This window comes from Asterias amurensis, chromosome 3, assembly GCF_032118995.1.
Source record: "Asterias amurensis chromosome 3, ASM3211899v1".
Lineage (NCBI taxonomy): Eukaryota > Metazoa > Echinodermata > Asteroidea > Forcipulatida > Asteriidae > Asterias > Asterias amurensis.
The window spans coordinates 20,843,557-20,870,782 of NC_092650.1; the positions used below are offsets into that span (position 1 = coordinate 20,843,557).

Consider the following 27,226-nt stretch of genomic DNA (forward strand, 5'->3'; position numbering starts at 1 on the left):
TGCCTGGAACTGGTTGCCTGTTAACTGCCTCGTGTGACGCCTTCATGCTAATGCGATACCAATTTTGACGTCCAAGTTCGCAGGGGAATATTCCGGAAGAGTTGCCCTGTGCTCAACTCCTGCAAAGTATTTGTTGTGAAAACAGCAATGTGACATCAAAATTCATATAATATTTGCTTTCGCGGGAAGCATGGACCAGGCTTTAGACTTTTCAATCATAGACTTTCCCATCAAACGCCAAGAGCGCTTTCTTCAAGGCTGACATCGCGGCTACACAATCTTCCATTATTAATTTTTCTTATTATTTCAGAGCCAATCATCACTGATGATCCCTTACCATAAGCAGCACTGCAGGCATCGGGGTACGTTTGTGGATGTGGATCATGGCCAAGATCCTGGGAAGATGGCCCTCTCTGGCAGCTGCAAACGTGGTTCTGAAATCATAACAACAAAATCCTGTCAAAGCTAATTATGTTTGGCACTCTTTCTTCACTGTAAACTACATGACTTTTTCATGGCTTGAACAGTGATACCTCACGGAGGCAGCAACGGCAATTGCCTCCATGCCCCATTGCCTTGGTGCCCTTATTAATATAATGCTCCGTAAAAATTTACAACTTCCTCATCTATAGGGTTCCCTTTACCAAGGAAAAAATGCCTTGGTGTCCTTGCCCCTTCAAAAATCAAAAATGAAGCGTACAGGCCTGCTTTTCACGTGAGGGAAATAACAGGGGGGGGGGGGTGGGGGTGGGTCCATGGTCCTTAAGAAGCATACATGTGTGAAATCACAGACAAGGGCCCAGTATCATTGCTGCCCTGGAAGTTACAATTCTTCGCCAACAAGGCAAGCACCAAATTTCTGCGCTAGCTACATGTGTATGTAAGCAAAGAATGCCAGTGCACAAGCATACATTCCTTGCTACCCTGTGAAATACACTTGACGTACATTGTAAGCACGGAATTCCCTGCTTCAGTAGGGGCAGATTCTTTGCTTATAGAAAGCAGAACCATAAAATTGAGGGCTGAACCACACTTTACATTTAGTATTCATCAGGGAATATGGAGCAGAACCTTGTAATTGTTTCCATCATGATGAATATGTACGTCACTCTTTAATGTCTTATCTTAAGTAGAAAACATCTTATCAGCAGCTTTCATGACTAAAGATGAGTTAATAAATTCTTCATGTACGTCTTTTGATAACACCCACTACAGGGTTGGATGCAGACTTTGTGTTTAAATGGTATCAACCGATCAGAGATGGCAACGGTTCAAGATGGATGAAGACATTAATGGATCAGGAGAGCACAAGAAGCTCTCTACGATCAATGAATCCTTGAAAGCCAAGCAATTAGAGACAGTGGGCTTCAGTTTGTTGTGGCTCATTGATATTGCCGATCTGTTAAAAAACAGAATGTTGCTAGTGTGTACAGTAGATGACGTCAACGGACTGGCAACTTCTAATCTTAGTTAAATGCATGCACGCATTCAGCTGGTAAGCCAAGGAGATTGCTGTATTGGATTGAGAATCGTAAATGGTCGGAGTATTTCCGTTTCTTTGCTTCACTTCTTACGTCAGAAAAAAAAAACCACATATTTGTAAATGAAAACAAAAATCCGATCAGATTTGTGAATCAAATATTTTCATTGGAGAAAGTTACCGAACCCTCTTGGAATGTGGAAAACAGTCAATGGCCATACACATATGGGGGGAATCAAATATGTTGTCTGTTTGAAGTAAAGAAATTCACAATCGGGCGATTATTTTTTGGGTGTTGATGGTGGAATGTCAATGTGGAAGGTCCCTAATACCTATTGTTTTTAGTTCCACACAGCATCACAGAGAAAGAAAGAAAGAATAATACAAATATTTGATGACTGTAACAAACAGACTGTGGTATGACCAAAACAAAGAATTGGTTCCCCGTGAACATTCTCCTTGTCCTAGAATGGGAGGAATGTCCTCCAGTTCAAAAACATTGCCAGCCAGTGCTACCCATTTACACATAATGTACTTTGGGTTTTGTTTGTTCTTTTTGGCAATGTGTTTTCCCACCAGATAAAAATGCTTACGATGCAATTTTTCTGCTGATAATACTACAATTAATTACACCTTCACGATCTGTACAAATAGGGCCTATCTCTTATCATGGAGAGCAACATTTGACCAGTGAACAACAACATAAACAATGTACTTGTTTGTTCTGAACATTAAGAATTAAGAGACCAATTCAGAACTGACTCCGGGGTAGTACCCGTTAATTACGATCCTACAGGCTAGAGTAGTAGTCCCAGCCCATTTCTATACCATCCGCCCAGGTAATAGTTAATAAGCAGGACAGTTCTTTTCAGAACTGAGAAGTCTCCCGAACACCCGCACAATCTACTCCTAGGTAGTAGAATAAAGCAAGACAGTTCTCTAAGAACAAACTCTACCTGGCAAGTAGATACACACATGGTGTTACCGCAAACCAAATATATATTATTGAGAACATTGTCGGTTTTCAGGACCTCTCTTTGTGTACATTTTACCTTGTATACAAATATTGTTGTGCATAATGTTTAATCCATGCCAGAAACATTTTTTTTTACCTGATATTCTTAACCAAATATTTTAATCTGTCTGTTTATTGTTATACAATTTTTAATGTTTTTGTCTGTTCTGTTTGAATCAAGGTCAGTTTTAATTTCCCCAGTGTGGGATAATAAAGTTCTTATCTTATCTTATCTTATCTTAAAACATTAACAACTGAGAACCAGTTCAAACTTCTTACTATCCAGGCCAGGGGTACATGTACACACTAAAACTTCTTGCTTAAAAAACGAATTACCTTATCACTTGTCTTTTTGAAGTTGTATTATCTTTAAAAAAAGAAATTCAGCTACATGTTCTGGCTCTACTGGGTAAAGATTTGTTCTTGTTTTTTGAACGGCCGAATAATGTTTTTATCATGGTATTAATAGCTATCTAGCAAACCGAATGCGTGATTTTAAGTGCAATCATGTGCTTCATTCCTTTGACACGGGACGAAACCCACAAAGCCACACCATATCTCAATTAAAGCCGCAATCCTACATGTATACTTTACGCATTCATGCGTCACAGTCGATAATCCCTAAAATAGGAAAGTAATCCGCTTTTTAATTTGTTTGCTTAACAAAGCTTAAAATAAACCACCTACACCCGAGGAAATAACCACACATAACTTACAAGTGGTACAGCACCAAATGGCAATCTAATCACGTATTCATATATTCCAATTGAACTGGAAATGCGTCAACAGCAGATCAAGTTGCATAAAGCCATTTACATTTCCCTAGAATATCAATTAGTGAGACTGTACGCCTATTTGCAGACTAGCTGGAAGCGTATAGGAGAGATGGGTCAGCCAGTGTCTAAAGGCCTCGTCACACAAGGCAACGTTTACAGCCAACTTGGAGGCAACCAACTGCATTGCACGTCACAGCACCACTTTCTTTGTACTCATTAATAATTTTTCAAACATAACGCTAACGATTCCCAAGAAAATTATGAAAACAACAGGCCTGTATGCTTCAATTAAAATGCTGATTTCTTGATTTTTTTTTTTTTTTTTGGAGAATTGAGATTGCAATTTTATTCAGATTGCAATTATTCCTTACCTTGAGTCACTAAGCAGACTTCCGTTAATTGAACCAGCGCAGGAGAGAGCCACCGCGAGGGGAATAACGAATAACATCGGTCCGTACATACGTTCACCAAATGTCTATAAAACAAAAGTGGGGAAGGAGGGGGGGAAAAGAAAAATATTATCGCCAGTGTTTGAAAGAGTCATGCTGAAAAATTTAGACCAAAGATTGACAAATTTGACAAGTTTTTTAGATACTTAATCATCAGGCAGCCATCTTGTTTTGAGGTTTTGTTTTTCATCAATTAAAGATTACCATACTGAGGCCACTTTTGGCTTGATGGCTGCAGCTGTTGCTAAACACAGCTTTTGCTTCAAGGCATGTTACTATGACGAGGCAGTCACAAGCCACTACTTATTTAAGGGCCCAGTTTCATAGACCTGCTTAAGCACAAAAAGTAGCTATAAACACAACAAATTAATGCTTGGAACCATAATAAGGTTTTTTTCTTTATTTTTCATCTTCTCCAGAAGACGATCAGGGCACAGTGACCGAGCTGTCAAGTTGAAATCAATGGTTAGTTTCAGAACTACCCTAACTCATTTTTAGATTATAGTCATTACATGGTGTTTACCGTAAACCTTTCCATATCATATTTTCACCATGCAAAGTTTCAAATCCTACAGAATAAGGTTACCAGCAAAACTACCATACCACAAGTGCAATTCATGACTGGTATCCTACTCATTTCTGTTTAGCGGTACAGTGTTAAGTGATATTTTCTGCTATAAGCAGCTCTATGAAATTGGACCAAGAACAGCTTTAGGCGTTGCCGGGTTGGGCTTCAGCTGTGGGTTGCTACGGGCGTTGGTGTTGGCATCCTATGCTTTCAAAGGTTGGTAAAGTGAAGATCAAGCTGCCAATTTGGACATGAACTTAGGAAAACTAGTCTGGCCCCCATGATGTAATCTATCACACCATTGTACTGTACAAATCCAGGGGATCAGACAAACATGGCTGCCATATGACAAAGATCTATTCAAAGCTCTGATGCTGCAAAAATAAATTGACAAAAAGGATGACCCAATAATTATCAGCCAAAACAAAATAAATGGACACAGGAAGTTGTCATGCAGTTTAATACAAGTGACATGATCAATTGTAACAAACACTCCTCAGTGGTCACAGTTTTTTGCCTTCTGTGTGAAAACAGAATTATTAAACAAAAAACAGTTAATAGCGTTAGTAGTACATGTTTGAAAACACAAGACTCTCTACACAGACACATTGATTTTTCGTGGCAGGGCGTGATGATTCTTTGTGACACTTACCAACTCTTCGTCTCAGACAGAAATAAGGGGGAAGGGGGTTCTAGACAATCAGTATTTATACATGCCTCAAGTTGGGAAGGGGAGGGGGGGCGATAATCAGCCAGTAAGAGGTTTGACGTAAATGTTTCTGCAAATGTTCCTCGTCAATCTCTAAAGTGAAGTGAATTTGGTAGATGAAGAAACACATCTTCTCTTGCTCCCACTTCGGTAATGATGTTCCTTTCTGTTTGGTCGTCTTGACTGTAGGATGGAGACTCTGGACGAAGTAGTTTTTTCTTTCTACTCTCGCTGGACGTTCTCGCCGGCAGCATACTCAGCTTTAAAAAGCAACTCGCTTCACCAGCACTCCCATCACAGCTTGCAACGTAGAACGGTTGAAACATGAAAATCAAATTTAGCAATTGTTTTTCTGTCAACACAAACATGGCAAGGTGGTGCAAAAACTGTTGATTCTTTCATCAACTCCCAGTTGCTTCCCCCCAACTGGGAAGAAGGCCTTTCTTTACCTCGTGGAAGAGAAATCTGTCACGTTAGCAAAAACTGAAGATCTTACGTTTGCACTCTGCTGCAGAAACAACGACATGAGAGAGATAAAAAAACCAATCTTATTAGAATGGGTCTTGAAAAGGGATGGACTGAAAGGCCGGGGGAACGGGTTGATGGCCAGTGTACGAAACCCAGTCTGTTTACTTCTTCACTTACCACGGCAACGGCTTTTGAGGCAAGGAGTTCCTGGGGTGAGACCACGGTGAAGTAGGCGATGTTGGTCATCACGTAAACCACCATGACGATTCCCACAGATAGCAATACTCCAAGAGGAAGGTTTCTATGGTGGGAACAATCAACATAGAAAAATGAAAATAATTATTGAATAGAGCTTTCCCCATGACAATAAGGTTGGGTTGTAATTTATGACGGGGTTGAGAAAGTAGGCCTTGAGTTAAGTTGGCACAAGGATAATCAGTCAACCTTCACACAGCTTTATTTACAAACGTACAAGGCTAAATATTATTCATGTTTACACACATGGGAAAATACATGATGCAGAGCTGCCAACATTTGCATCTAAGAAGTAACTAAGAACTAAGAAGTAACTATAAATAAATAAATAAATAAATAAATAAATAAATAAATAAATAAATAAATAAATAAATAAATAAATAAATAAATAAATAAATAAATAAATAAATAAATAAATAAATAAATAAATAAATAGTAAACTTGCGGGTAAAACCATAAATGTTTTAAATATCTTTTGTGGTAGTGTTGGCTCTGAAAAGAGTCGGTTCTGGTCTTCATGATTCGAACAGTATATTCTTCTTGTCTTTAGGACGAGCATGCGCACCACCAAACACAACTTGATCAGGGAAATATTGTACAACAATCTGGGAGGTTTTTATAATTACATTCAACAAAGGGGAAAAGAGTCCATAATCGGGGAGAATTGTAATAAAAATTGTTGGAAAGGTTGGTTTATTTTCAGGGAACTTTCTGCAAAACCGGGGAGAAGAGGCCGCTCTGTAACTTGTCTTCTCTACAAGCTATCTAGGCAAAATGGGGAGTATAAATTAATTTCATGATCTTGTGTTGGGGAAGTTTCAATTTTTTTCTTCATTTAAACAAAGTAGGATAGAAGTATTGACTTCACCAAACATGGCTAACCAAAGTCAATAAACTATGCATTTTTTGTTTAGCTGAAAACAAACTGTCAACCTTTTGCCCAAATAACTTTCTTCTCAACACCAAAAGTTTACTTGTGTCAATCAAAAACAATCTTTGCAAAACACATGAGTGTTTGCTTTATAAGGTAATATGAACCAGACCATATCCCATCAGGCTAGTCAAGGTCTGAACCAGCATGCTACATGTATTAACTGTAAAATCCTAAGGTTCCCGTCTTTTGTTTGATCATGGTTTTACGAACAAAGGGAGAGTAGCCTATATCATTACAGTTTAAAAATATAAAAAATATCATATAAAAATTAAAACAAACTTGTAGGGCCCTATTATTTTCCATGTCTAAAAAATAATAAAAAGGTGTCATAAAAAAATTCCATGGTCATGATTTGTTTTAAAGTTAACAGTTTCCTTCTACAATTTACCATATTATGAATAAAAATATTTGAATTTTCCAATTGGTATAAATTTAATGAACATGTAATTGCTTTTTGATGATCAGCAAATCCGCATGGTTGTCGTCTCTGTTGTCCTATTCTATTGTGTTAGTTTTTTGTAATTTGTGTATACTGTGTGCTGCGTGGAAATAAATAATCACAATAAATGCTGTCAATGATTCAAGGTTCGGTTGATTTCTCTGTAAGTCTATATTAATGTAGATATTGATTTGCATTAAATTTTAGATTTTAAATAAACAGGCAGCTGGCTATGCTGATGGTGCTCTTCAGGCATATTTTTGAAGTTAAAAATTAACTCCGTGGCCATTTATCGTTGTGTAGGCAATAGGCCCTACACCATTTCCATATAAAAAGCCTTAAAAGTACATGAACCATGGGGCACATGACTGTGTACACTTACTAAGTAATATCACATCAACATGATTTTGGTTTACAAGCTGCGTCGTACTCCGTGGGAACAAATTAGTTTTCACGGCAAATTTTGTGCTTACTCTACACTTTCCATTTCATACCCTGTAAGCACTCGAAAAGGCATCACCTTCAGCCCAGGTCGAAATTCCAGTTGAACCTAGTTAAACTGGGTTTAACTGGAACTAGTTGAAACCAGTTGATAAACTAGTTAAACACAGTTAAAACCAGTTGGTTTAATATGGAAAATGGACAGAGACCAACTGGTTTATAATTTCAACCTAGTTGAACACAGTTAAACCTAGTCCAAACCAGTTGGTTAATATGGAAAATGGACGAGTTTGATCACTATCCAGTTGAACCAGTTGACCCCAGTTAACTAGGTTCAACTGGAATTTTGACCTGGGAGGTGCTTAAGGGTGCATGAAAAAGAATGACATTACAATGTAAATCCACGGTGAACGAGCAAGATGGTCGCCTAAATTTGTTTATAACCTTTGAAATATTCTTGTTACATTTTGTTTCTGCCAACAGTCAGCCCACAAAAATTTGCCTACCGTTAAGCAGCGCTCGCTTAATGAAATTGGGCCCATGTATGTACCTCAAGAGTAATGTCAACAGCTAACTACACTATTCTATTAAACATTGTTGCATTGCACACTTTAAAACAGTCTGTTCATAAGATCCCAAACAGCTGTTTACAGAAACCAGTGTGGGCGATAATGTACACAACAACTAGTGCGAGCAATAGATGCACAAATGCATGGGACCATGACTGAGGCATGCAGACTTCATGGTTGCATCATCTTTTCACAGCTAGTTCTACATGTAGTTGTGGGTGTGGATGGCAAAGCCAATTTAGTATCCTCTGGACAAATGCCAACAATACTGTGTACACGTGTGTTCCAAACTCAACCAAAACACTGGCGACATTTAAAGCGCAGTCTCTGCTGAGAGAATTTTATTTTATAGCTGTTGTTAGGCTCTGCCTTGCTTTGCAGTATTTATGTCTCTATTTTGAGTAATTACCAATAGTGTCCACTGCCTTAAAGCAACAGCGTGTTCCTTTCCGTAACCTCAATTCCACCTCCATGATTCCAGACAGGACTACCTGACACACAAAACTTTAAGTGCAGTTTAATCATACGTTTATTCAATGTTGCAGAAATCGCAGAATTTTCATCGTTTACTTAAAAGGGAATCGGGGAGAAGGTATCAGTTGATCAGTCGAGAAGTCAGGCTTAACCAGCCTTCAAAATAACCCACGGCACACACCCCCGTGGTGCCCTGTGCTTTTGCTCAGTATGGTGCCCTCTGCAAACTCATGTAGTTCCAAAGTGACAAATTAACTTCCTCCTCAGAAGTGCCCCTTACAAAAGGAAAATTGCAGCGCCCCTTCAAAAACGAAACTAAAGGCTTGTATCATTATATCTTTAATGGCTTTGTGTTGCAAAAGCTCTCAACTGTGCCTCCTAATTAGACCTTCACCATCTTGGTCATGTTCCCTATTTCCAATAATGAACACTAACATTCTTTGCGCAAACATGGCACCAGACTATTATTTTCGTCCAGCCTCAGTTTGGTTACCATGAGTTGGCATGGAGTAAAATCAAGATGGCCACACCGTGATAAAGGTCGATTTACCAGCAGGCATGGTATTTTTGTCAATTGAAATGGTCATCTTGTCACAACTTAAAAAAACCAACCTTCGTTCAAGAATGACCCGCAGTACACAGATTCCATTTTTTTTCTTCAGAGTGAGCATTCATTACAAAATGGTGATTTTTCATTAAATTACCATGATGGTACTTCAATCTAGTAAATTCAAGGCTATTATACCTTTCCAATGGATGATGAAATAGAATAAACTTAAACCTTAAATCATGGAAACATCTGTTCTATGCATTGCTGAAAACTCGTGCCAAGTATTGGGGACAGACTGCACAGCTACAGCTAGCACAGACAGGGATCATGGGGCACCCAATGGTATTGCATCATCCTTAAAGGCACTCTACACTAATGGTAAAAACTCAAAATAATTGTTAATGTTAGCATAGAAGTTTACTTGGTAACAAGCAATTGAGAGCTGTTGACAGTTCATACATTGTGAGAAACAGCTCCCTCTGAAGTAGCGTAGTTTTTGAGAAAGAAGTTATTTCCCACTTAAATATTTGAATTGAATTCGAGACCTCAGCTGAGGTCTCCAATTCAAGCATCTGAAAGCTAACAACTTGTGCGACAAGGGTGTTTTTCTTCCATTATTCTCTGGAAAACTTTGACCACCAAACAGTGAGTCCAAAGTTTCACAGGTTTGTTATTCTATGCATGTTGTTAAGTTACACCAAGTTACTGGTCTTTGACAACTACTGCCTTTTATAGCATTGACAAAAATGCAACATTGGCTGTAACATGAACCGTGATCTCTAAACATCAAAGTTCCACATTTCTGAGAAGGAAACTTACAGGGAAGTAGAACACAAAAATCAATCTCATTCCAAATACAAAGCAACATCCGATAGGAGAAAGCTGTTTCAGTTTAGTTTTACTTCTTTTTGTTGTCACTCATGACTTATAAATAATAAAAATAAGAATAAGACTTGTAATGCGCACATATCCACCCTGCTGGGTATTCAAGGCGCTGTAAAAACCAACAACAAACATGTGACATAAGATAAGTTTTGAGAAGAGATTTGAAGTTTGTAGTACAAAGACAAGATCTAAGATTAAGAGGTAGAGAGTTCCAGATTCATGGAGCAGCTGAAGAAAAAGACCCGTCTCCCCATGAGTGTCAAAATCCAAAGATACATAAACAATGAAAGTAGGGGAAACACATTTTATTTTTGTGTCACCATAGTGAAAATAGAACAATTCTTTTATAGCGTAGCGCACAATGCAAAGGTATCAGTGCGATGTACAACCGAAAATTACAAAATGTATACGTATTTCTTTAATTCTGGAAAAGAAATACTGTCTGATTTGGCCCGACATAAAAAGTCTGAATTCAGCCAAAAGTCTGAACAATCTCATCCCCGACTTTAGTACTAGGCGATACGCCACTCAGGATTGTGCCACTTTTGGAAGGAGACTTCCAAATTCTGATGTGGGTTTCTAGAGCGAGTTTTGAATTTCTACAGAAGTAACTTTTCAGGAGGTATTTCAGTACTATCATTACATCTATTTCATTTGTGTGCCATTTTTTCTTCTTCACACAAAACAGAAACAGCTCTTTCTATAAATCAGACCATCAGAATGGGGCAAAATCAATGCTTCAGTGCGACACAATCAATTTACTCATAACACCATATCATACAAATAATATGTCATTTTGCACGCCTAAGTGACCAATTTTTATTGAATAACAATTTTTTTTTTTCAATAACCTTGAAACCAGTTGGGCAGAATCCCAAAAAATATAATAAAATTGTCACACTTGCATTTTTCCTTTGTCCCTTATTTGAAGCTGTCGTCAAACATGTAGGTCAGGGTTGTTTCCTAGATCCAGATTTGCTGAATACTAACACAGCTTGGAAGTTTAAACAAGCACCCCCCCCCCCCCTCCCATGCAAGAAAAAAAAAATTGAAATGAAAAACGAATAACCATGTCACTCAGAATTGTGCCACTTTTGGAAGGAGCCAGTGGATCGGTCTATTGGGGCCCTGGGCTTGACTTCACAAAAAGTTAGGACTAGGAGATATTAAAAACATAAGGTTAGTCCCAAGTGAGAACGAGTACATAATAACTAAACCTTACTCAAGATTAGACTTGTCTCAACTTTTTGTGAAATCCACCCCAGTAAAGTAAGGTGAGTGACCTGTCTGCTATGTCCGCAATAGAAGTCAACAACCATTTCACCTATTGTATCACATCCTACCTACAGTCTTTATGATTACATCACACATTACAGTATCTCCGATTGAACATCCTGAACAACAGATAAGGCCTGAAATTTCAACTTTGAAAGGGCAAGGCCATTTTCAGTTTGAAAAATAGTGCACTTCCATAGGGTCAATGGGAAACTTTAGAATGGGCACCATGGCCAAGACTGGGGGCAACTGTAGCCTCCGTTGCCTGCATGTAATTCCAGGCCTGACAGATCTGTGCCTCAAGTGCTTACGACATACAACTGTATCTCAATACTACATAAAAAGGGTCCATTAGCTTCAAGTATCAGCGTCATCCCTAACTTCTGTATCTCAGCAACTGAACATGCCTCGCGTTATTTCCACCTCCTAACGGCGGCGTTGGCTGTACATTTCACTTGCTAGCATGAGGACTCTGCATTGTTAGCCATGGATACTACAGTAATGCTAGCTTATCAACCTGAACTTTTCACCTCAAACCGTTTTGTATACGTTTCGTATAAACATCTACGCACACAAAATTGCACAATAATTTGATTGCTTTAGTTACACTAAAGCAATCAAACTAACTTTTTGTAACCAAGCAATGGTCAATGATAATTTTCAGCTCTGTGTCAGTGTACATGTACATGGATAGCTAGAGCATGGATTTAACTCAGGTAAGAAGGTTGGTCGTCGAAGTTGCGAGATAATAACAGAAAAAAAAACACCCTTGTCACACGAAGCTGCGTGCCTTTAGATGCTTGATTTCGAGACCTCAAAATCTATTTCTGAAGTCTCAAAACCAAATTTGTGGAAAATTTATTCTTTCTCTCGAAAACTAAATTACTGCAGAGGGAGCTGTTTCTCACAATGTTTTAAACTATCAACACCTCTCCAGTGGACCTGGACTTGTTAAAATCTCAAGAGAATCAACTTCAACTGTCTAACTATAAATAGGAAATTGGATTCATAGATGACTGATTTTAGTTTCCTGCCTCGTAACACCCGTCTGATAAACAAACCCAAACATTGGTCGATGAACTCTACAAGTTGCACTGATGGCATCCCACGCTTCTTCCTCCAGGGTCAGTTCACATTATATTAAAGAGGAGGTCTCCGACTGTAGACAACTATTTAGTTCACTTTGTACCCTTCAAGAGAGACTCTGCTACACTGGGGTCAAAGCGCAGGCCATCAGCTATAGACCGTATTGAATATGACGTCACCGTTCAAATATCTACCCTTTAAAATGGCGTCTGTGCGCGTGTGCCTGGGTGTGTGCGTGCATGTGCCATAGAACGCGCATATGGTTTGACCTACAAGATGGCGACTTTCATAGCAAAAAAGGTCTTATTCAATACGATCTATTTGTTGCCATGTATACTATACCCTCCCAGGCCCTTTTGGTTGGTAAGCAGTTTGCAACAGCTCAACTTCTTCTTTGAGTGAGTATCTTCCATTTTTTATTCTATCACCCAGTGCCATGGCTTCTCCCAAGCTACAAAATCATGAACTCAAGCAGAGTTCCATTGATAACATCAGCAAAGTTCACTTTCAGGACAACAAGACAGTTATTGTGTTGAGCACGACTGGAATGCTTCAAAAGTTGATTGAATGATCCTGTCTTTATCCTTCACCTAGGATAGTTGAAACCCTTACCTATACAGATACACAATGGTGTTTGGGATTTATACATGTTGAGATACACCAAGTGAGAAGACTGGTCTTTGACAATTACCAATAGTGTCCAGTGTTTTTAAAATCAGATGCTTCTGATGTTTCTTCCATTCACAAGATCCTTCCTAAAATAAAACTAACCTAAATATTGGTTTTTGGTAGAACTAGTTCACTTCATGACCCAAGACGTACAAAGTTTTCAAAAAATATAAAATCCACTTCACAACGATTTTTCAGAAGTGCCCCGGAAGATCTGTCTTCAATCTTGAGTAACCGACAGTCACCCTGCCAGTAACTCCTAGACGCTACCCTCAAGACTGCTGCTGGTGTACCACCTCCACAGGCATATGGCCTCACAGCAATGTAGAGCATTCATTACTGGGGCGGAAGCCAAGTCTCCCATCTCAAGGGACGTTGGCATCATGAGTAACAACCACATCGTGACATTTTCAAAACAAGGCAGCAGACGAAATCGGGTTCAGAAGTTCAACTTAAAATTATGTTGACATTTCTTAACATGTTAAATGTGGGGTAAAGATAATAGACCAGGCTTTATGTAGGCCTGGAATTTCATCTTAGAGAGGGCAAGGGTATTTTTATTTTGCAAGGGGCACTTCCATTTGAAAGTCTATGGGAAACTGTTGAAGGGGCACCAAGGCCAAGAACAGGGGGCAACTGAGGTCATGGCCTCTGCAGCCTTCTTGTTATTCCAGACCTGTTTATGGAGATTTTCGTCGATGTAGCTTTCAGGGGACACGGGGTTACTTATTCAGTTTACCAACTTCTTGTTTAGAAATTACTGCCAACAATAGGAAAGGCAGGCAGATCATGTCTTAAGAATTTGCACACAACTTTTTGCATTCAAGCAAAGGAGTCTACATGTATTTTCTACTTGTGTACTTGTTTGCTGCATTTGTACTTGTAGGCATACCCATTAAGCTTAGTTACTGTAGCCATATTGCTGAAAATATTTCTGCTCAGCAAAACTTATCAGAACACCAGTCACTGATGGTACATACGACATGGTACTTTGGCTGGTAACCCCATCCTGGTAAGCATACATGTTGTTGTGCTTTAGCTACTCTCTGTGCTTTCAAAGCAGCTCTATGAAATTGGCCCCAGATAAAAGTGTGGTCACTTCAATTATTTAAAGAGTTCTGATCTGGAAATCTTTAAAAATGCTGACATACATAGCTATGCCCTTGATTGATGTCAAATGTATAGCGTCACTCAAAGACAGTGCGATATTTTGCATTGTGGACACTAGTGACTTGCACTGTGTGTGTTATCATGGCCTTTATAAAATACACAAAGGACGCGAGGAAAAAGGGGGTGGTGCCAAAACAGTCTTATGTTTCCTCAGACCACAGGAATGTTTTTTCAGTTAAATAACTACAGGGTTATAATGTCATTCATGATAGATGAACACTGTTAGAAACCATTTGAATTTTCAAAAGATGCAGGGCAACACATCAAAATGGGCTTGTGAAAAGCAAAATAATTGTAATTATTTAGTGAAAATATCCATGAGAGATGTGTGTTTCAATCCCCTACATGTCCTTGTCTGCAATTTGGATACTAAGCTGTCACACTTCTATAGTAACTCATCACCCAAACTATAGGATTCTGATATATGTAGCCTCATGCCAAGTATGACTGGTTTGACTATAAAGTGTGCACGAACAAGTCTATCGAATTCAAGCAACATCACAGAATGGACTTAAGAGCAGTGTTTTAGCCACAGTGGGCGTTGCTTGGCAGGCCTGCCAAGAACTCACAATTTTTGCCCAATACTCTGAGCAAAATACATTGTGCCGGTCCAGCACAGATTTCCTCTAGAAATATTGTCCTTTGAGTTAAGACACACAGCTAATGATAAGAAGTAACTAATGTCACAGAGAAAGAACACAGTCAAAAGACCATTCAACTTATTGCATGGCCCCATAAACATCAACAGTTTGGAATCCTGGCATCATGCCTGCATTTCAGCAATGATGGCTCTGTGAACAATTTTGTCGATCCGCTCGCCCTTGGAAGGCTTCCCAAATATTTGACTCAAGCCCACCACTAAAAATTGGTCTAGCTAGAACCGGTTTGGAACAGTTTGGGATGTGTACTATTTTGTCTCGAAAGGATCTTTATTTGACGAATTAAACAGCTGCACACAGGAAATTGTAGGCCTAGCATTTCTCCAATCTTTGAAACCCTAAAAAAATGTCTTTAATCAACTTTGGCCAAGCGCTCGCCGTTGATCCTCAGTCCCACAAAAATGTTTAACATTTAAATCCACTTAAAAGTGACAACAACACAGACACAAATCCTTTACATTAAACTTGGCACTACTACAACATTATATCCACTCCAGCTTTCGTCAATTAATTTGCCCGCAAGAAGAAAAAACATTACGGTACATAATAGCAGAGTGACGTCAAAACCAAAGTGAAAAAGTCACGAGTAACTACTATTAACTATGCTTGTCTGGCACCAAGGAAACAAAATGCTAGCAATTCCTCTCTGCATACGTGCAATGGTTTCAGACAGGGTGGGTGCGTAAAAGCTGTTGGCAGATAGCCAAGCACGTAGGACACTATTTTACAACTGACTGGTAGGAAACAACATTAATCCCTACCACACGCTGCTCTAGCACACGCCAGTTTTTACACACATGCTGTTTTTCCCCACATTATAGAGGTCGTTCAGACACAGAACTCAAGTCGGTTTAACTCATGGTTCAACCCGATCGAGTTCAACTCTGTGTGTCTGAACGGTTCTAAAGTTAGTCTGAATCAAGTTCAACCCACAAAAGACCGTCCAAGAGGGGGTTTATCTTTAGACCACTTTGGGTCTATCTTTTAACACTGTGTGTGGACAGAATAAAATGACCATATCCGGTTTAGCTCCCAACAGACGATCAACCCATAGACCTCTGTGATCATTATGTAAACACACGGCGACCAATGAACAGGACAATAAACCGGATGTAAGAGTAACTGGGTCGCGTTTGCTTTGACCTCCTAAAACCAAAGATAAACCGTGTCTGGTGAAACTCAGTGTTGTCTGAACGCAGGGGGAACAACTTTTAAGGACCACGTCCACAGTTAAATTGGTTCGGGTCTAACTTAGTACGCTGTCTGAACATGTTCATTGCGTCTTCACACACTTCACACCTACCTTGAAGGATTTTGAATCTCTTCCGTTACTTGAGCCAACATCTGCCTGTTATCGGGACAAAAGAAATAGAAAAGAGAAAAAGATACACAAAGGGGTTTTAAATGTAGATCAAATGTACTTTTTACACTCAAGACCTTGTAAAGTTAACCAAATTTTAAAAGAACTACTTCCTGACAAAAGACAAAAATAAGACACTACGATTCTGACACAACACAAATCAATTCATTCCATTTACACGTACACAATTTTAAAAAAGGTTTTGGGTTTGAACAAAGAAAAAATTACTGGGACTTGAATTCGGGATTAACGTACCAGTGCTCTACCAACCACGCTCTCCAGTGATGCATTTTTAAATGTTTATTCTTGTAACAAAAAACAGTTGATCTTTATAGAAAATAACCGGGCAAATTCTTGACAAAATTGAAATCACGTGTTAAAAGTCTTACCAGCCAGCATATGCGAAGAGACCAGAGTAGAAAGCCAGTGGTATAAGAGTAGGGTCGGTATTCTCAGAGCCTTCAAACGCATTCTGAAGGTGTTCAGTTTCACCTGCAAAAAATTGAAGAGGGATTTCATTTATTTTAAAACCAAAAGAAAGACGGTTTAATTTTAACGACTGAAAACTAAATGTCAAATTTAAATGGAAGCTCATTCCATTAACCCTCTTGTTGTAGTCCTTCAAAATCAACTGCAGGATTTTGATGATTTTGTGAGGATCAAAAACAGTTGTGTAAAATCACTCTAAAACAAATTTGTTGACTTGGAGCGTGAAGTGTTTCAAGAAATTTGCAACATTTGGCTGCACCCTCTTCAATACAAAATCAATGGTTTTCTAAATCTCATTATAACTTGCTTTGAATTAACAATTTATGACTAATTTACAGTGACAGTAGTCTCTACATTTACATGATCTCAGACTCCCACTGTGAAGTGCTTCCTTCACTGAACAATTTTTTTTAAATGGATTGAACTCTTTACAGCCTGCCCACCACCCCCTCAAAAAAAGGATGAGAAAAACAGGTTTAAATAGAACCAGGTATCAAGAAACACTCCTGGAATACCGTGGCACATACATGGAGAGTGTATTTTAGTAAGTTCAAAAGTAAGAGACAATTGTACTATTTGTTTTTATTTGATTTCATTATTCTTTCCCGTTTTTACATTGTTTGGCACACCCCACAATGTCACCCCAACACATACAATTTCAACCTATACACATAAATAAGCCCACAATTATCTTGAGCACAAAACTGTCCAGGAGACTGTTTAAAAGACTAGACATAAGGTGTTTGTGAACAAACACAAAGCTGTTCCGTGTTCTTTTGCTTGGATTATGTGCTAAAATGACCAAGGAGCCTATAACTAAAAAAAAGTTTGAAAATGTTGAATAGTGTCTTGAGTTATGGTGCCACTTCCGGTTGACCCCAAAGTAGAGGTCGACATGGGGTCACGGTAACCTAAGGCTAATCTCCAATGCCCAAGGGGTCTAAAACTGAAAAAAAGTTTTGAAATCGGTTGAATAGTACTTGAGATGTGGTCCCACTTCCAGTTGACACGGAAGAAGAGGTCAAAATGAGGTCACGGTTTTTCCCAACAAATTTTTGAGACTAAGGAGTCTATAACTGAAGAATTTTTTTTTAATCGGTTGTGTAACTCTTGAGATATGGTCCCACTTCCGGTTGACCCGGAAGTAGAGGTCAACTTGATGTCACATTTTTTCAAAATTAATGTCCATGCCCCACGGAGTCTTCACTACAGTGTAAAAATTGGTCCTGCACTTCTTGAGATATGGTGTTGCAAGGATTTTCAGTCACTCGTCAATAGAGAGCGGTATATAAGATAAGTGGTCCCTAGTTGAATTATGTAAAAACTTGTGACTAATTGCAAGGACCGTATGGTTAGCTTTGAGCATTTTAGAGAATGCAGTCAAGCGCAACAAAAACTGTTTTGTAACACATGTTGCTTTATCAGGGGAAGGGCTTGGTTTTGGGCCATATGGCAACTTTAAATACATAAATAAATCAATAAATAAATAACACTCCCCTTCCAGCAAAACAAAAACAATGGATCTGTTTTTGAAATGAAACACTTGAGTTGAAACTGAGCAGTGAAAATTAATTTCATATTGTTCTGAAACCTTTCATATTTTACAGTCGTCTGGTGAGCATTAAAATTATTGCATAAATTTTGATCAAAGTTTTCAAACATAACATATTGCATTTTTTTGTAATGATACCTGTATCGTGTACATCAACTATTTTATTACATGTACATGATGTACATTAATGTTCATTTTTTGTAGGAGAAACGATTTCCGGACGCAGAAACGATTTAAAAATAGACAACAATAAAAATTTACAACCATTGATAAATTTAAATCAACTAGGGGAGTGGCAGGTGATATGGCTAGACCAGCTACCATATTGCTGTAATTGAGTGTTCAATTTCCATAACAGCCTAGATATAATTTATACGCAGCATCTGCGACAATGTTTTGGAGTTGCATCATCCTAAAAGCTTTTGTTTATGTATAGATTTGCAGTTAATACAATATCAACAAGTCATCTCCGTCAGAGAGAGAACAGCTGCAGGTAGTTACAGGCTACAAAATCTACAAAACATGACCCCTTCTTAAGTCCACCACTTCCGACTGACGTGGTAAAATGTTTTAACCAAACAAATATTAACGATTTAGTCTCCAACCAGTTAAACTAAGTTCGTGTATGGCTACTGATTAACTAGATACGGACTACAGTGACACAGCAATGTTGTTTTGCTTTCACTGCAACAATTTCTACCTACATGTATTTTGTGTAAACACAGAGCTTAAAATTAACACTAGACTACACAAGGCCAGTGATTTTAGTGTTGGGTCAGTAAACTCAAGACTGGACAAGCCAGGTGGTTTAGTGTCTTACATTTAAATATATATAAAAAAAAAGCATTAAAGGCAGTGGACACAATTGGTAATTACTCAAAATAATTATTAGCATAAAACCTTACTTGGTAATGAGTAATGGAAAGTAGCTACAGAAAGGGTTTTTTCTTGAAGGTGGAAAAATTATAGAAATGACAATTGATTTATAGAACTATGCGATCCAGTAGAAACAATTCTGAGCCTTGAGCTGAAATGGTTGAGGCTGTTTCCCAAGTAATTAATGGACGATTCTGCTGGATAGATCATTATTAATGAGGTTTAGCTGCACGTTACGTGAGCAAATATGTGTACATGAACGTAAGAAAACTGTGTCGTTAAAATCGCATGTTTTGGGCATTATACATTAATTTTACCATTTTTCACGTCAGGTTGGTACATGCAGTCGTCATACATTCATGAGCATAACTTAAGCTCAAAGTCAGGCTTGATACTTCACGGAGGCAACGGAGGCGATTGCCTCCGTTGCCACTTGCCATTGCCTCAGTGCCCTTGAAATGCTCCAGTAGAAATTTATAATTTCCTCATAAGGTGCCCTTTGCCAAAGAGAAAATGCCTTGGTGCCCTTGCCCTTTCAAAAACGAAGCATACAGCCCTGCAAAGTGGTGACGTCACCTAGAAATAGCACAATTTGTTGATGTGCACGTGTTTGCTCCTCCCCAATTATTATCTATGTATTGTGATGAAAGATTGGCTGCCCAAAGCAATAGCAACAGCCAAAGCCAGATAGCCAATCAGACATGACCTCATAATCATACCCGCATCAATCAATTAAATGTAAGTAACTTCCTGTGATGACATTAAAAACTTAGTGACATACCGTACAAAATGTAAATGCATTTTAATTAAGACATTTGCCCTTGGGCTGTGTAAAAATACACCAGTGACTGAGCAATTTAAGCTGTTGGCCTGATTACATACTAAATGTCTAAAGCAACATCGCCCAAAAAACTCAACCGAGTTAAACAATTTTTAAACAAAAAGTCTTTCTCATATAATTAGAAAGACTTTTTGATGGCAAATTTTTTGAACAAAAAAAACATTCATACATTCACCTACATGGTACAATCAAAGAAACATATTTGTGACCCGCTATGTCGTAATGAGGAATATCGAGTAAAGTCTAATTTCGTGTAATTTGACACCCAACATAATCATAACAAATTATTGAAAATTATTGTGTTTTTTTCCTGTGCTTTTAGGTTGCCTTAATCTTGATTAAACTTGCTATGGTCTTACCTTTTCATCAAAAGATTAATAAAGATGTAAAAACATATGATTTCTGAGCCATGTTCTTGTCGTAATTATCAACAAATGTTTTAAATAGCTCCCCAGAGACAAACATAAACGCTCGTTTTGAAAGCGCTGTATCTTCCCTGACCCATTGCAATAGCGCCACCAAGAGATACTATTGTGAAGCCAGTGACCTCCTCTGTCTTTTTAACACTAACACTAACAGTGGGTTGTTTAATTGAGTACCAGTATGTTCAACAGCAGTCAAGTTGAACAAATTATTTCCTTCTGCCCCGGCCCCATTAAAATTTCTTTAAGCTAAAAGTATCAATATGGTCTTAACAAAATGTTTAAATGTTACAAAAACACCACAAATGCAGGGCTTAAATTTAGGTGAAAATCCACCTAACAAATATTTCTACACATTGTAAACGTTTTAATGGTTCTGGACACTAGTATATAATTACTCAGAACACTTACTTGGTAACGAGCAGTGGAGAGCTCATGATAGTTTAAAACAGTGTGAAAAACAGCTCCCACTGAGGTATAATTTTTCAGAAAGAAGTAACTTCTCACTAAAATATTTGAATTGATTTCGAGACCTCAGCTGAGGTCTCAAAATCAAGCATCTGAAAGCACACAACTTGTGCGACAAGGGTGTACAGTGTTTTTATTCCATTATTATCTTGCAACTTCGACGACCAATAGAGTTCAAACTTTCACAGGTTTGTTATTTTATGCATACTACAATGTATGGTGAGATACACCAAGTGAGAAGACTGGTCTTTGACAATTAACAAAACTGTCCAGGGCCTTTAATACCCAACATAATTGAAAGATATTCCCCAGACTCAAAGTCCACATCTGACAAAATGTTTAATGTTATTACACAGTGAGCTACATGTACTTTTTTTAGTCAATTAAACCATAGAGGATCTCAAGAACACCAGTCATGTCCAGTCACTGAGTTTACTGGCCCAAGGCAAAAATCACTGGCCTCTGGCATGCCGTCCAGTGTAAAATTGGACCACTGCAATTAATTCAGGCTGAATTAGTTGTTTCGATTGTTTTATAAATCTAACACAACATAGAGCACAAAAACCTGACATGGTTACAGGTAGTTCTACACATCATTTTGGTTTTGTGCCCATACACCAATTGAATAATATCTATGGTTGGAGGCGGTAGAGGGTTATAGTGAATTACTGACCGGATGTAAGGACAGCATTTCAAAATCAATAGAGGTTTGCGGCCACACTGCTGTGTCATTTATTTGAACAAAATCCCCCTTGAATTAACATTGTAGTTGGGCAAGGATTTAAGCCTTGGGTTTCCATGTATAGTAGATTCCTTTCAAATTGTTGACCTTAAAAACACACACACACAGAGACACACCCCTAGTGGTCTTTTCTTTATGGTATTGATAAGAATGTAACAGTAAAAATGCTTAGTCATTGTCACTTTGATACCACGCAGGAAATCTTTGGTGATTAGTGCAAGTCATTGGATCACGAGTATGAAGAATAAAGGCTCAGTAGCGGTATCTCGGGTTAACTTGGATTCAAACCAACCTACATACACAGTTAACCCAGAATTAAGTACAGTGCAGTAAAAAATAAACTACAATAAAGTTTTATATGAAATAAAAATAATTAAATAAAGGGGAAAATACTTTTGAGTAATAAATAAATTATTAATGCCTACACTAATAAAACATTATGAAGTACAGTTGGGCATAAAATATACAAAATAAAAATGCTTAAGAAACATAAAATAAACTTCTAACTAAACTAAAATAAAACAACATTTAACAATAAAAAATACATTACAAAAAATGCAATTTTGCATGTCAGACAGAAAATAAACTTCAACCTAAACTAAAATAAAACAACATTATAACCATAAAAAAATACATTACAATAAAATGCAGTATTGCATGTCAGATATAAAAACAAATAAATAAACGAAAAATTAGAAAAATTTAGAATGAAGTGGTCTTATGGTCTTACTTACCTGCTATCAATCATTTTTATAATTTATTCTTGTCTTGTCTTGTCATTGGCACTTAATGTGTACCGCACCCACGCCATTGGATTGTGGTGCTGGTGGTTGGGGGGGGGGGGGGTTGCTCTGTGTATTTGTGATCTCAATTGTAGTTGGGACGGCACAATTTTAACACTCAAGTTGGGACCAGTCTCAACTATAGTTGGGGCGATTGTCAAGTTGGGTGGGAACGGTTGCACTGCAAATGACACCAAACATTCTTCATGGCATTGTTGCACCCTGCAGTGAATTTACGCAGCGTTTACACAAGGACTGACCTATTTTAGTATGCAGGGCAATGCTATCCAAATTGTTTAGCTCAACTTATCCTTGCCTTTAGGGGGGAAGAAATCATAAATTCGGAAGGCTGAGCTCTCCCAAAGATTATTTTTTACAGATAGACAAAATCCAGGCCAAAATGGTTAGGGTTCACTCTGACCAAACGACTAAGCTAAAAGGTACAACGTAGCTTGCGTTCACACGGGACATGGTTACAGTCTCACAGAGTTGGCTACTCATTGTCAAGGAAATTTGCAGGCCCGGAATTTTATCTTTGATGGCCATTTACCTTTTGCAAAGGGAACTTCCATTGGAAAGTCTACGGGAAACTTTTGAAGGGGCACCAAGGCCAAAACCAGGGCAACAGAGGCCATAGCCTCGGTGGTGTCCGTGGAATTCAAGTCCTGCATTTGGGGCAGTTACAATCCACTTTATGAAACGCGGAACACCGCGGAAGAGTTGCATGCCTGAATAAAAGGAGAGGGAAACCACTACCTTTGAAGAGCATGACAATTCCAGTGAAGATGATGATGGTGAGACCGATCACCTTAGCAATGGTCAAGAACACCTGCACTCTAGTGGTCCACGTCACACTCACGCTGTTTATGTAGAAAACCACAACTGTATCAAGAAAATAAAGAAAAAGAAATGGACACAACTTATTAAATTGAGTCTTCACTGTCCCAGTCCTTGAAATAATCCATGGCACCCAAAGCAATTGCGTTGCAAATTTACAATATAAATTTAAAGGAATGTCACAGGATTGCTGAGAAACAAAAATTGTGAAGACCACAGATTTACATAAGTATTACAAGTTAATATTTGTTTTGAGTAATTGCCAAACGTGTACCTTCCCTTTCATACCAGAGGAAAGTTGATGTGCCCTTCCAACAAAGAATTCAAGACCTGCTGTCACCATTGCCAGTTTACACTGGGGAACTGACTGGAACAAAATATTTATGACATTGTCTTCCAGGGCTCAATCCCAGGTCCCAGTTGCAAAACAAATCATTTTAGAAGGACACTGACTGCCAAAGGTTGATCACATGTAAAGGGTCTGGAAGCCAGAGCGTTTTCAAAACAGCGCTTGACCAGAAAAAAGAGTTGTGTGAAAGGTTTCATGAATTGCACCTGCAGCACCTTATTGAACTTGTTGTCACTACAGTTTGTGACTGGTATCCTACTCATTTCTGCTTAGATAGAAATAGAAACTGCTTAGTGGACACTATTGGTAATTACTCAAAATAATTATTAGCATAAAACCTTTCTTGGTGACAAGTAATGGGGAGAGGTTGATGGTATAAAACATTGTGAGAAACGGCTCCCTCTGAAGTGCCATAGTTTTCGACAAAGAGTAATTTCCCACGAATTTGATTTTGAGACCTCAGATTTAGAACTTGAGGTCTCGAAATCAACCATCTAAACGCACACAACTTCGTATGACAAGGGTGTTTTTTTCTTTCACATTATTATCTCGCAAGATCGATGACCGATTGAGCTCAAATCTTCACAGGTTAGTGATTTTATGCATATGTTGAGATACACTAACTGTGAAGGCTTGTCTTTGACAATTACCAATAGTGTCCACTACCTTTAAAGAAGCTCAACTACTGTGTATATAAATCTACATGTAATTGTGCACAGATATGACCCATCAAAAAACTGTCCATTTATTTAAACAACTTTTAAAAGTTAAACACAAGACTATCATAACACAAAATGAAAATATTTGCAAAGAGGGATTATCAATGCATGTATTTAAATCCCAATCTAATTTACTGTGCGATTATTATAATCATTGTACACTTTAAATTTGTTTATCTTTTGTGGTTGGCCACTTTATCTTATCATAAACAATTCGAATTATGATAATAGTCAGACAGACGATCACAACTTGCAAAAAGGGGAAATTTGCCGTTATTTTAGTTTGGTTTCTACTTTTGTTTCCTTTATATGGCTGTAAAATGTGCCTCCTCTATTCCTCTTAATTCCACCTTTTCATTATAAATTACAATCATAGTGCTAAAGATTGATGGATTATTGCATTTGTCGTATTGAATCTACCAACCACTGTTCTGTGTTTCACCTTACATAAACCATGGCTGGCTCAGGCAGTGGAATGAAATTTCAGCATTTTTAAAATTCCTTGAATCTCACCAAAGGTGGTTTGCACTTTGCATACCCCCATATAGAAGCATTTAGTAAGGGCAGCGAGGTGTTACTCTTTTGTGAATGAAATAAATCTATGACATTTTTCCTGGCTATTATTTATGAATGGATCAATTCTTATCCACATGAATTGACGGTCAGGTCACTAGACAGCCGATTGAAAAATGTTGGGTTTATCGACAAGACCTAGTTAATACTTGGTGACTGGTTACTGCTCATTGCCTTGGCGCCCTAGAAATGCTCTACAGTAGAAATTTACAATTTCCTCATAGGGTGCCCTTAACCAAGAAGAGAATGCCTTGGTGCCCTTGCCCTTTCAAAAATGAGTCACACAGGCCTGGCGAGTGCTAATGTTACTTCAATAGTGTCGAAAAATCACATCATGGTCTGCCCTTTACTTTTCCAGTGACTAGCCAGGCAGGACCAGTTAGCTCTTCATTTTACTTGCAGGTCAACTTTTTCACTAGTCGGTATTTCCATACATGAATCATTATGTTTTTCATTAATGAACTAGCCAGCCAACCACTTGGTGAGAATTCTTACTGGTCCTTTGACCTTTTAACTGGCATTTAAGGGAGAACACTGTATTTTCTCAGCTCAGACTTTACATACTACATGGTTACATGAAGTTTAGAAGAAGTGTTTTGTATACTGGTGGGCCCTTTTACTGTACATTCTGGTGAGTCAGTTTTTCAAAAACTCTCTACGAGTTTGTCACTGAAAATCTATGGTGCCCCACTTCAAGAAAACTCATAGGGCCTATTACTTTATGGTTTTAGTATAGGAGAAGAGTTCAGTTCAACCCTTGACCAAAGTACAGGTGTGTAGGGATCGGTCAATAAAGTACGTTCCCAATTAACAAAGGATGGGAGACCAAGGGACTGGTTTTTAGTTTCAAAGAGGGCTTGAATATCACCCTCGGAATGGCTGCCTTATGCCTCCCTATTGTCAATATTGCATTTAAGACGATCAATAGCCATGACAGAAATGGTGGATGAAAGTAGGGAACTTCAATGCAGTCTAACTGCATAAGTGGAACTGAAACACAACTGGTGCAGGGTATACAATGCAATGACCAGCAGTAATAGACCGGGGTCATTCACTCTTCACAGTGCAAGGGCCACTAAGTCCATACTTCTTTCTTAAGGCAGTTTAAGCATGAGAAAGGACAAGGGATTATCATCATTAGAAAAGGTGTAAGGATTGAAAAATGGAACAGTTAGGATGGGAAATATTTTAAACTGCCCCCTCGTGACTCGGAAACGTGTGACTCTTATTAGAAATAGACTCCACCCTTCAACCCTTATTCAAGAATCTCTGGGTGGGGATTCATCTACAAAATAAAAACTCATCTACAAATAAAACTCCATTCTGAGTATGGTACCCTCGTCATCTCCATGGTTGACCATTATGCTAGCACTAGCAGCAGCCAGACATACATGGACACTAGTTGCCAGACATCAGCCAGGGTCGCAACCCCCCCCCCAAAAAAAAAAAAAAAAAAACTAAGAATGAAATTTCACGACCTTCCCATTCACTGCCCTGGACACAATTGGGGTTTTAAATTTTTAACATTATATTTTACCATTTTTGCTCTGGGCTAGCCTAGATACACTATGTTGATACACAAGTCTGCAAGATCGAACACTGAATGCTGCACTTCTTCCACTTTCATATAAGGGAATATGCAACATCCTTACTCTATGAACAAGTATTACAGAGTGTATTGTGAGTATTATGAATATGAGGTTTTGAGAAACAACCAAACACACTTGAATTGCAACTGAACACCGATAATAATAATAATAATAATAATAGCCACCATTTATAAAGCGCAAAAAGCAGCGGCATCGAAGTGCTGTTAACAAACATTAAAAATCTCAAGCAACAAAATAGACAATCTAAAAAATACCTAATGGCTATATAACATAGCAGAAAGATTTGATGAATCTTCCATGATTTCATCTTAGAAATTAACATTTTTTCCCAAGACTCCTTACAAAATGATATCCGCTGCACCAGCTTTTATTTGGTGAAGCACAGTGGGATACATCCATTTGAACCCATCCTTAAACAATTTGACGATTGTTTGCCCCAAAAAGTGTTGAGACGTTACCATTTCTCTATGCAATGAAATGCCCCTCCTTGACTATGCTCTTACCTCCAACTACCATTCCCTCCCCCCTTCCACCTTATAAATCCATAGTCCCACTTGGTGAAACCATTTTAACCACTTCCCTATATTAAGGATTAGTTCAAGCTTCAAGCATGGAGGAAAAACCACAGGTGGTCCAACTTGGTCCCACATGCCATGGTGTGTACACCTTGCACAGATGTGAGAGATTGTGATATAATTTCAGAAAAAGCCTCCAAAAACTGAGGGGGTAAGAAAC

At 38.3% G+C, this 27,226-nt stretch overlaps 1 protein-coding gene across 1 annotated transcript in view; it reads right to left on the reverse strand.

Moving 5' to 3' along the window:
- The window catches only part of LOC139934539 (cystine/glutamate transporter-like), a 38,562-nt gene that overhangs the window by 9,167 nt on the left and 2,169 nt on the right, over positions 1-27,226 (reverse strand). Inside the window, exons 2-7 of the mRNA XM_071928795.1 lie at positions 23,160-23,285; positions 16,621-16,723; positions 16,175-16,219; positions 5,643-5,766; positions 3,643-3,746; positions 338-434 (exon numbers count right to left, since the gene is read on the reverse strand). Coding sequence (XP_071784896.1) covers positions 338-434; positions 3,643-3,746; positions 5,643-5,766; positions 16,175-16,219; positions 16,621-16,723; positions 23,160-23,285 — 599 coding nt within the window. The remainder of the gene's footprint in view (positions 1-337; positions 435-3,642; positions 3,747-5,642; positions 5,767-16,174; positions 16,220-16,620; positions 16,724-23,159; positions 23,286-27,226) is intronic.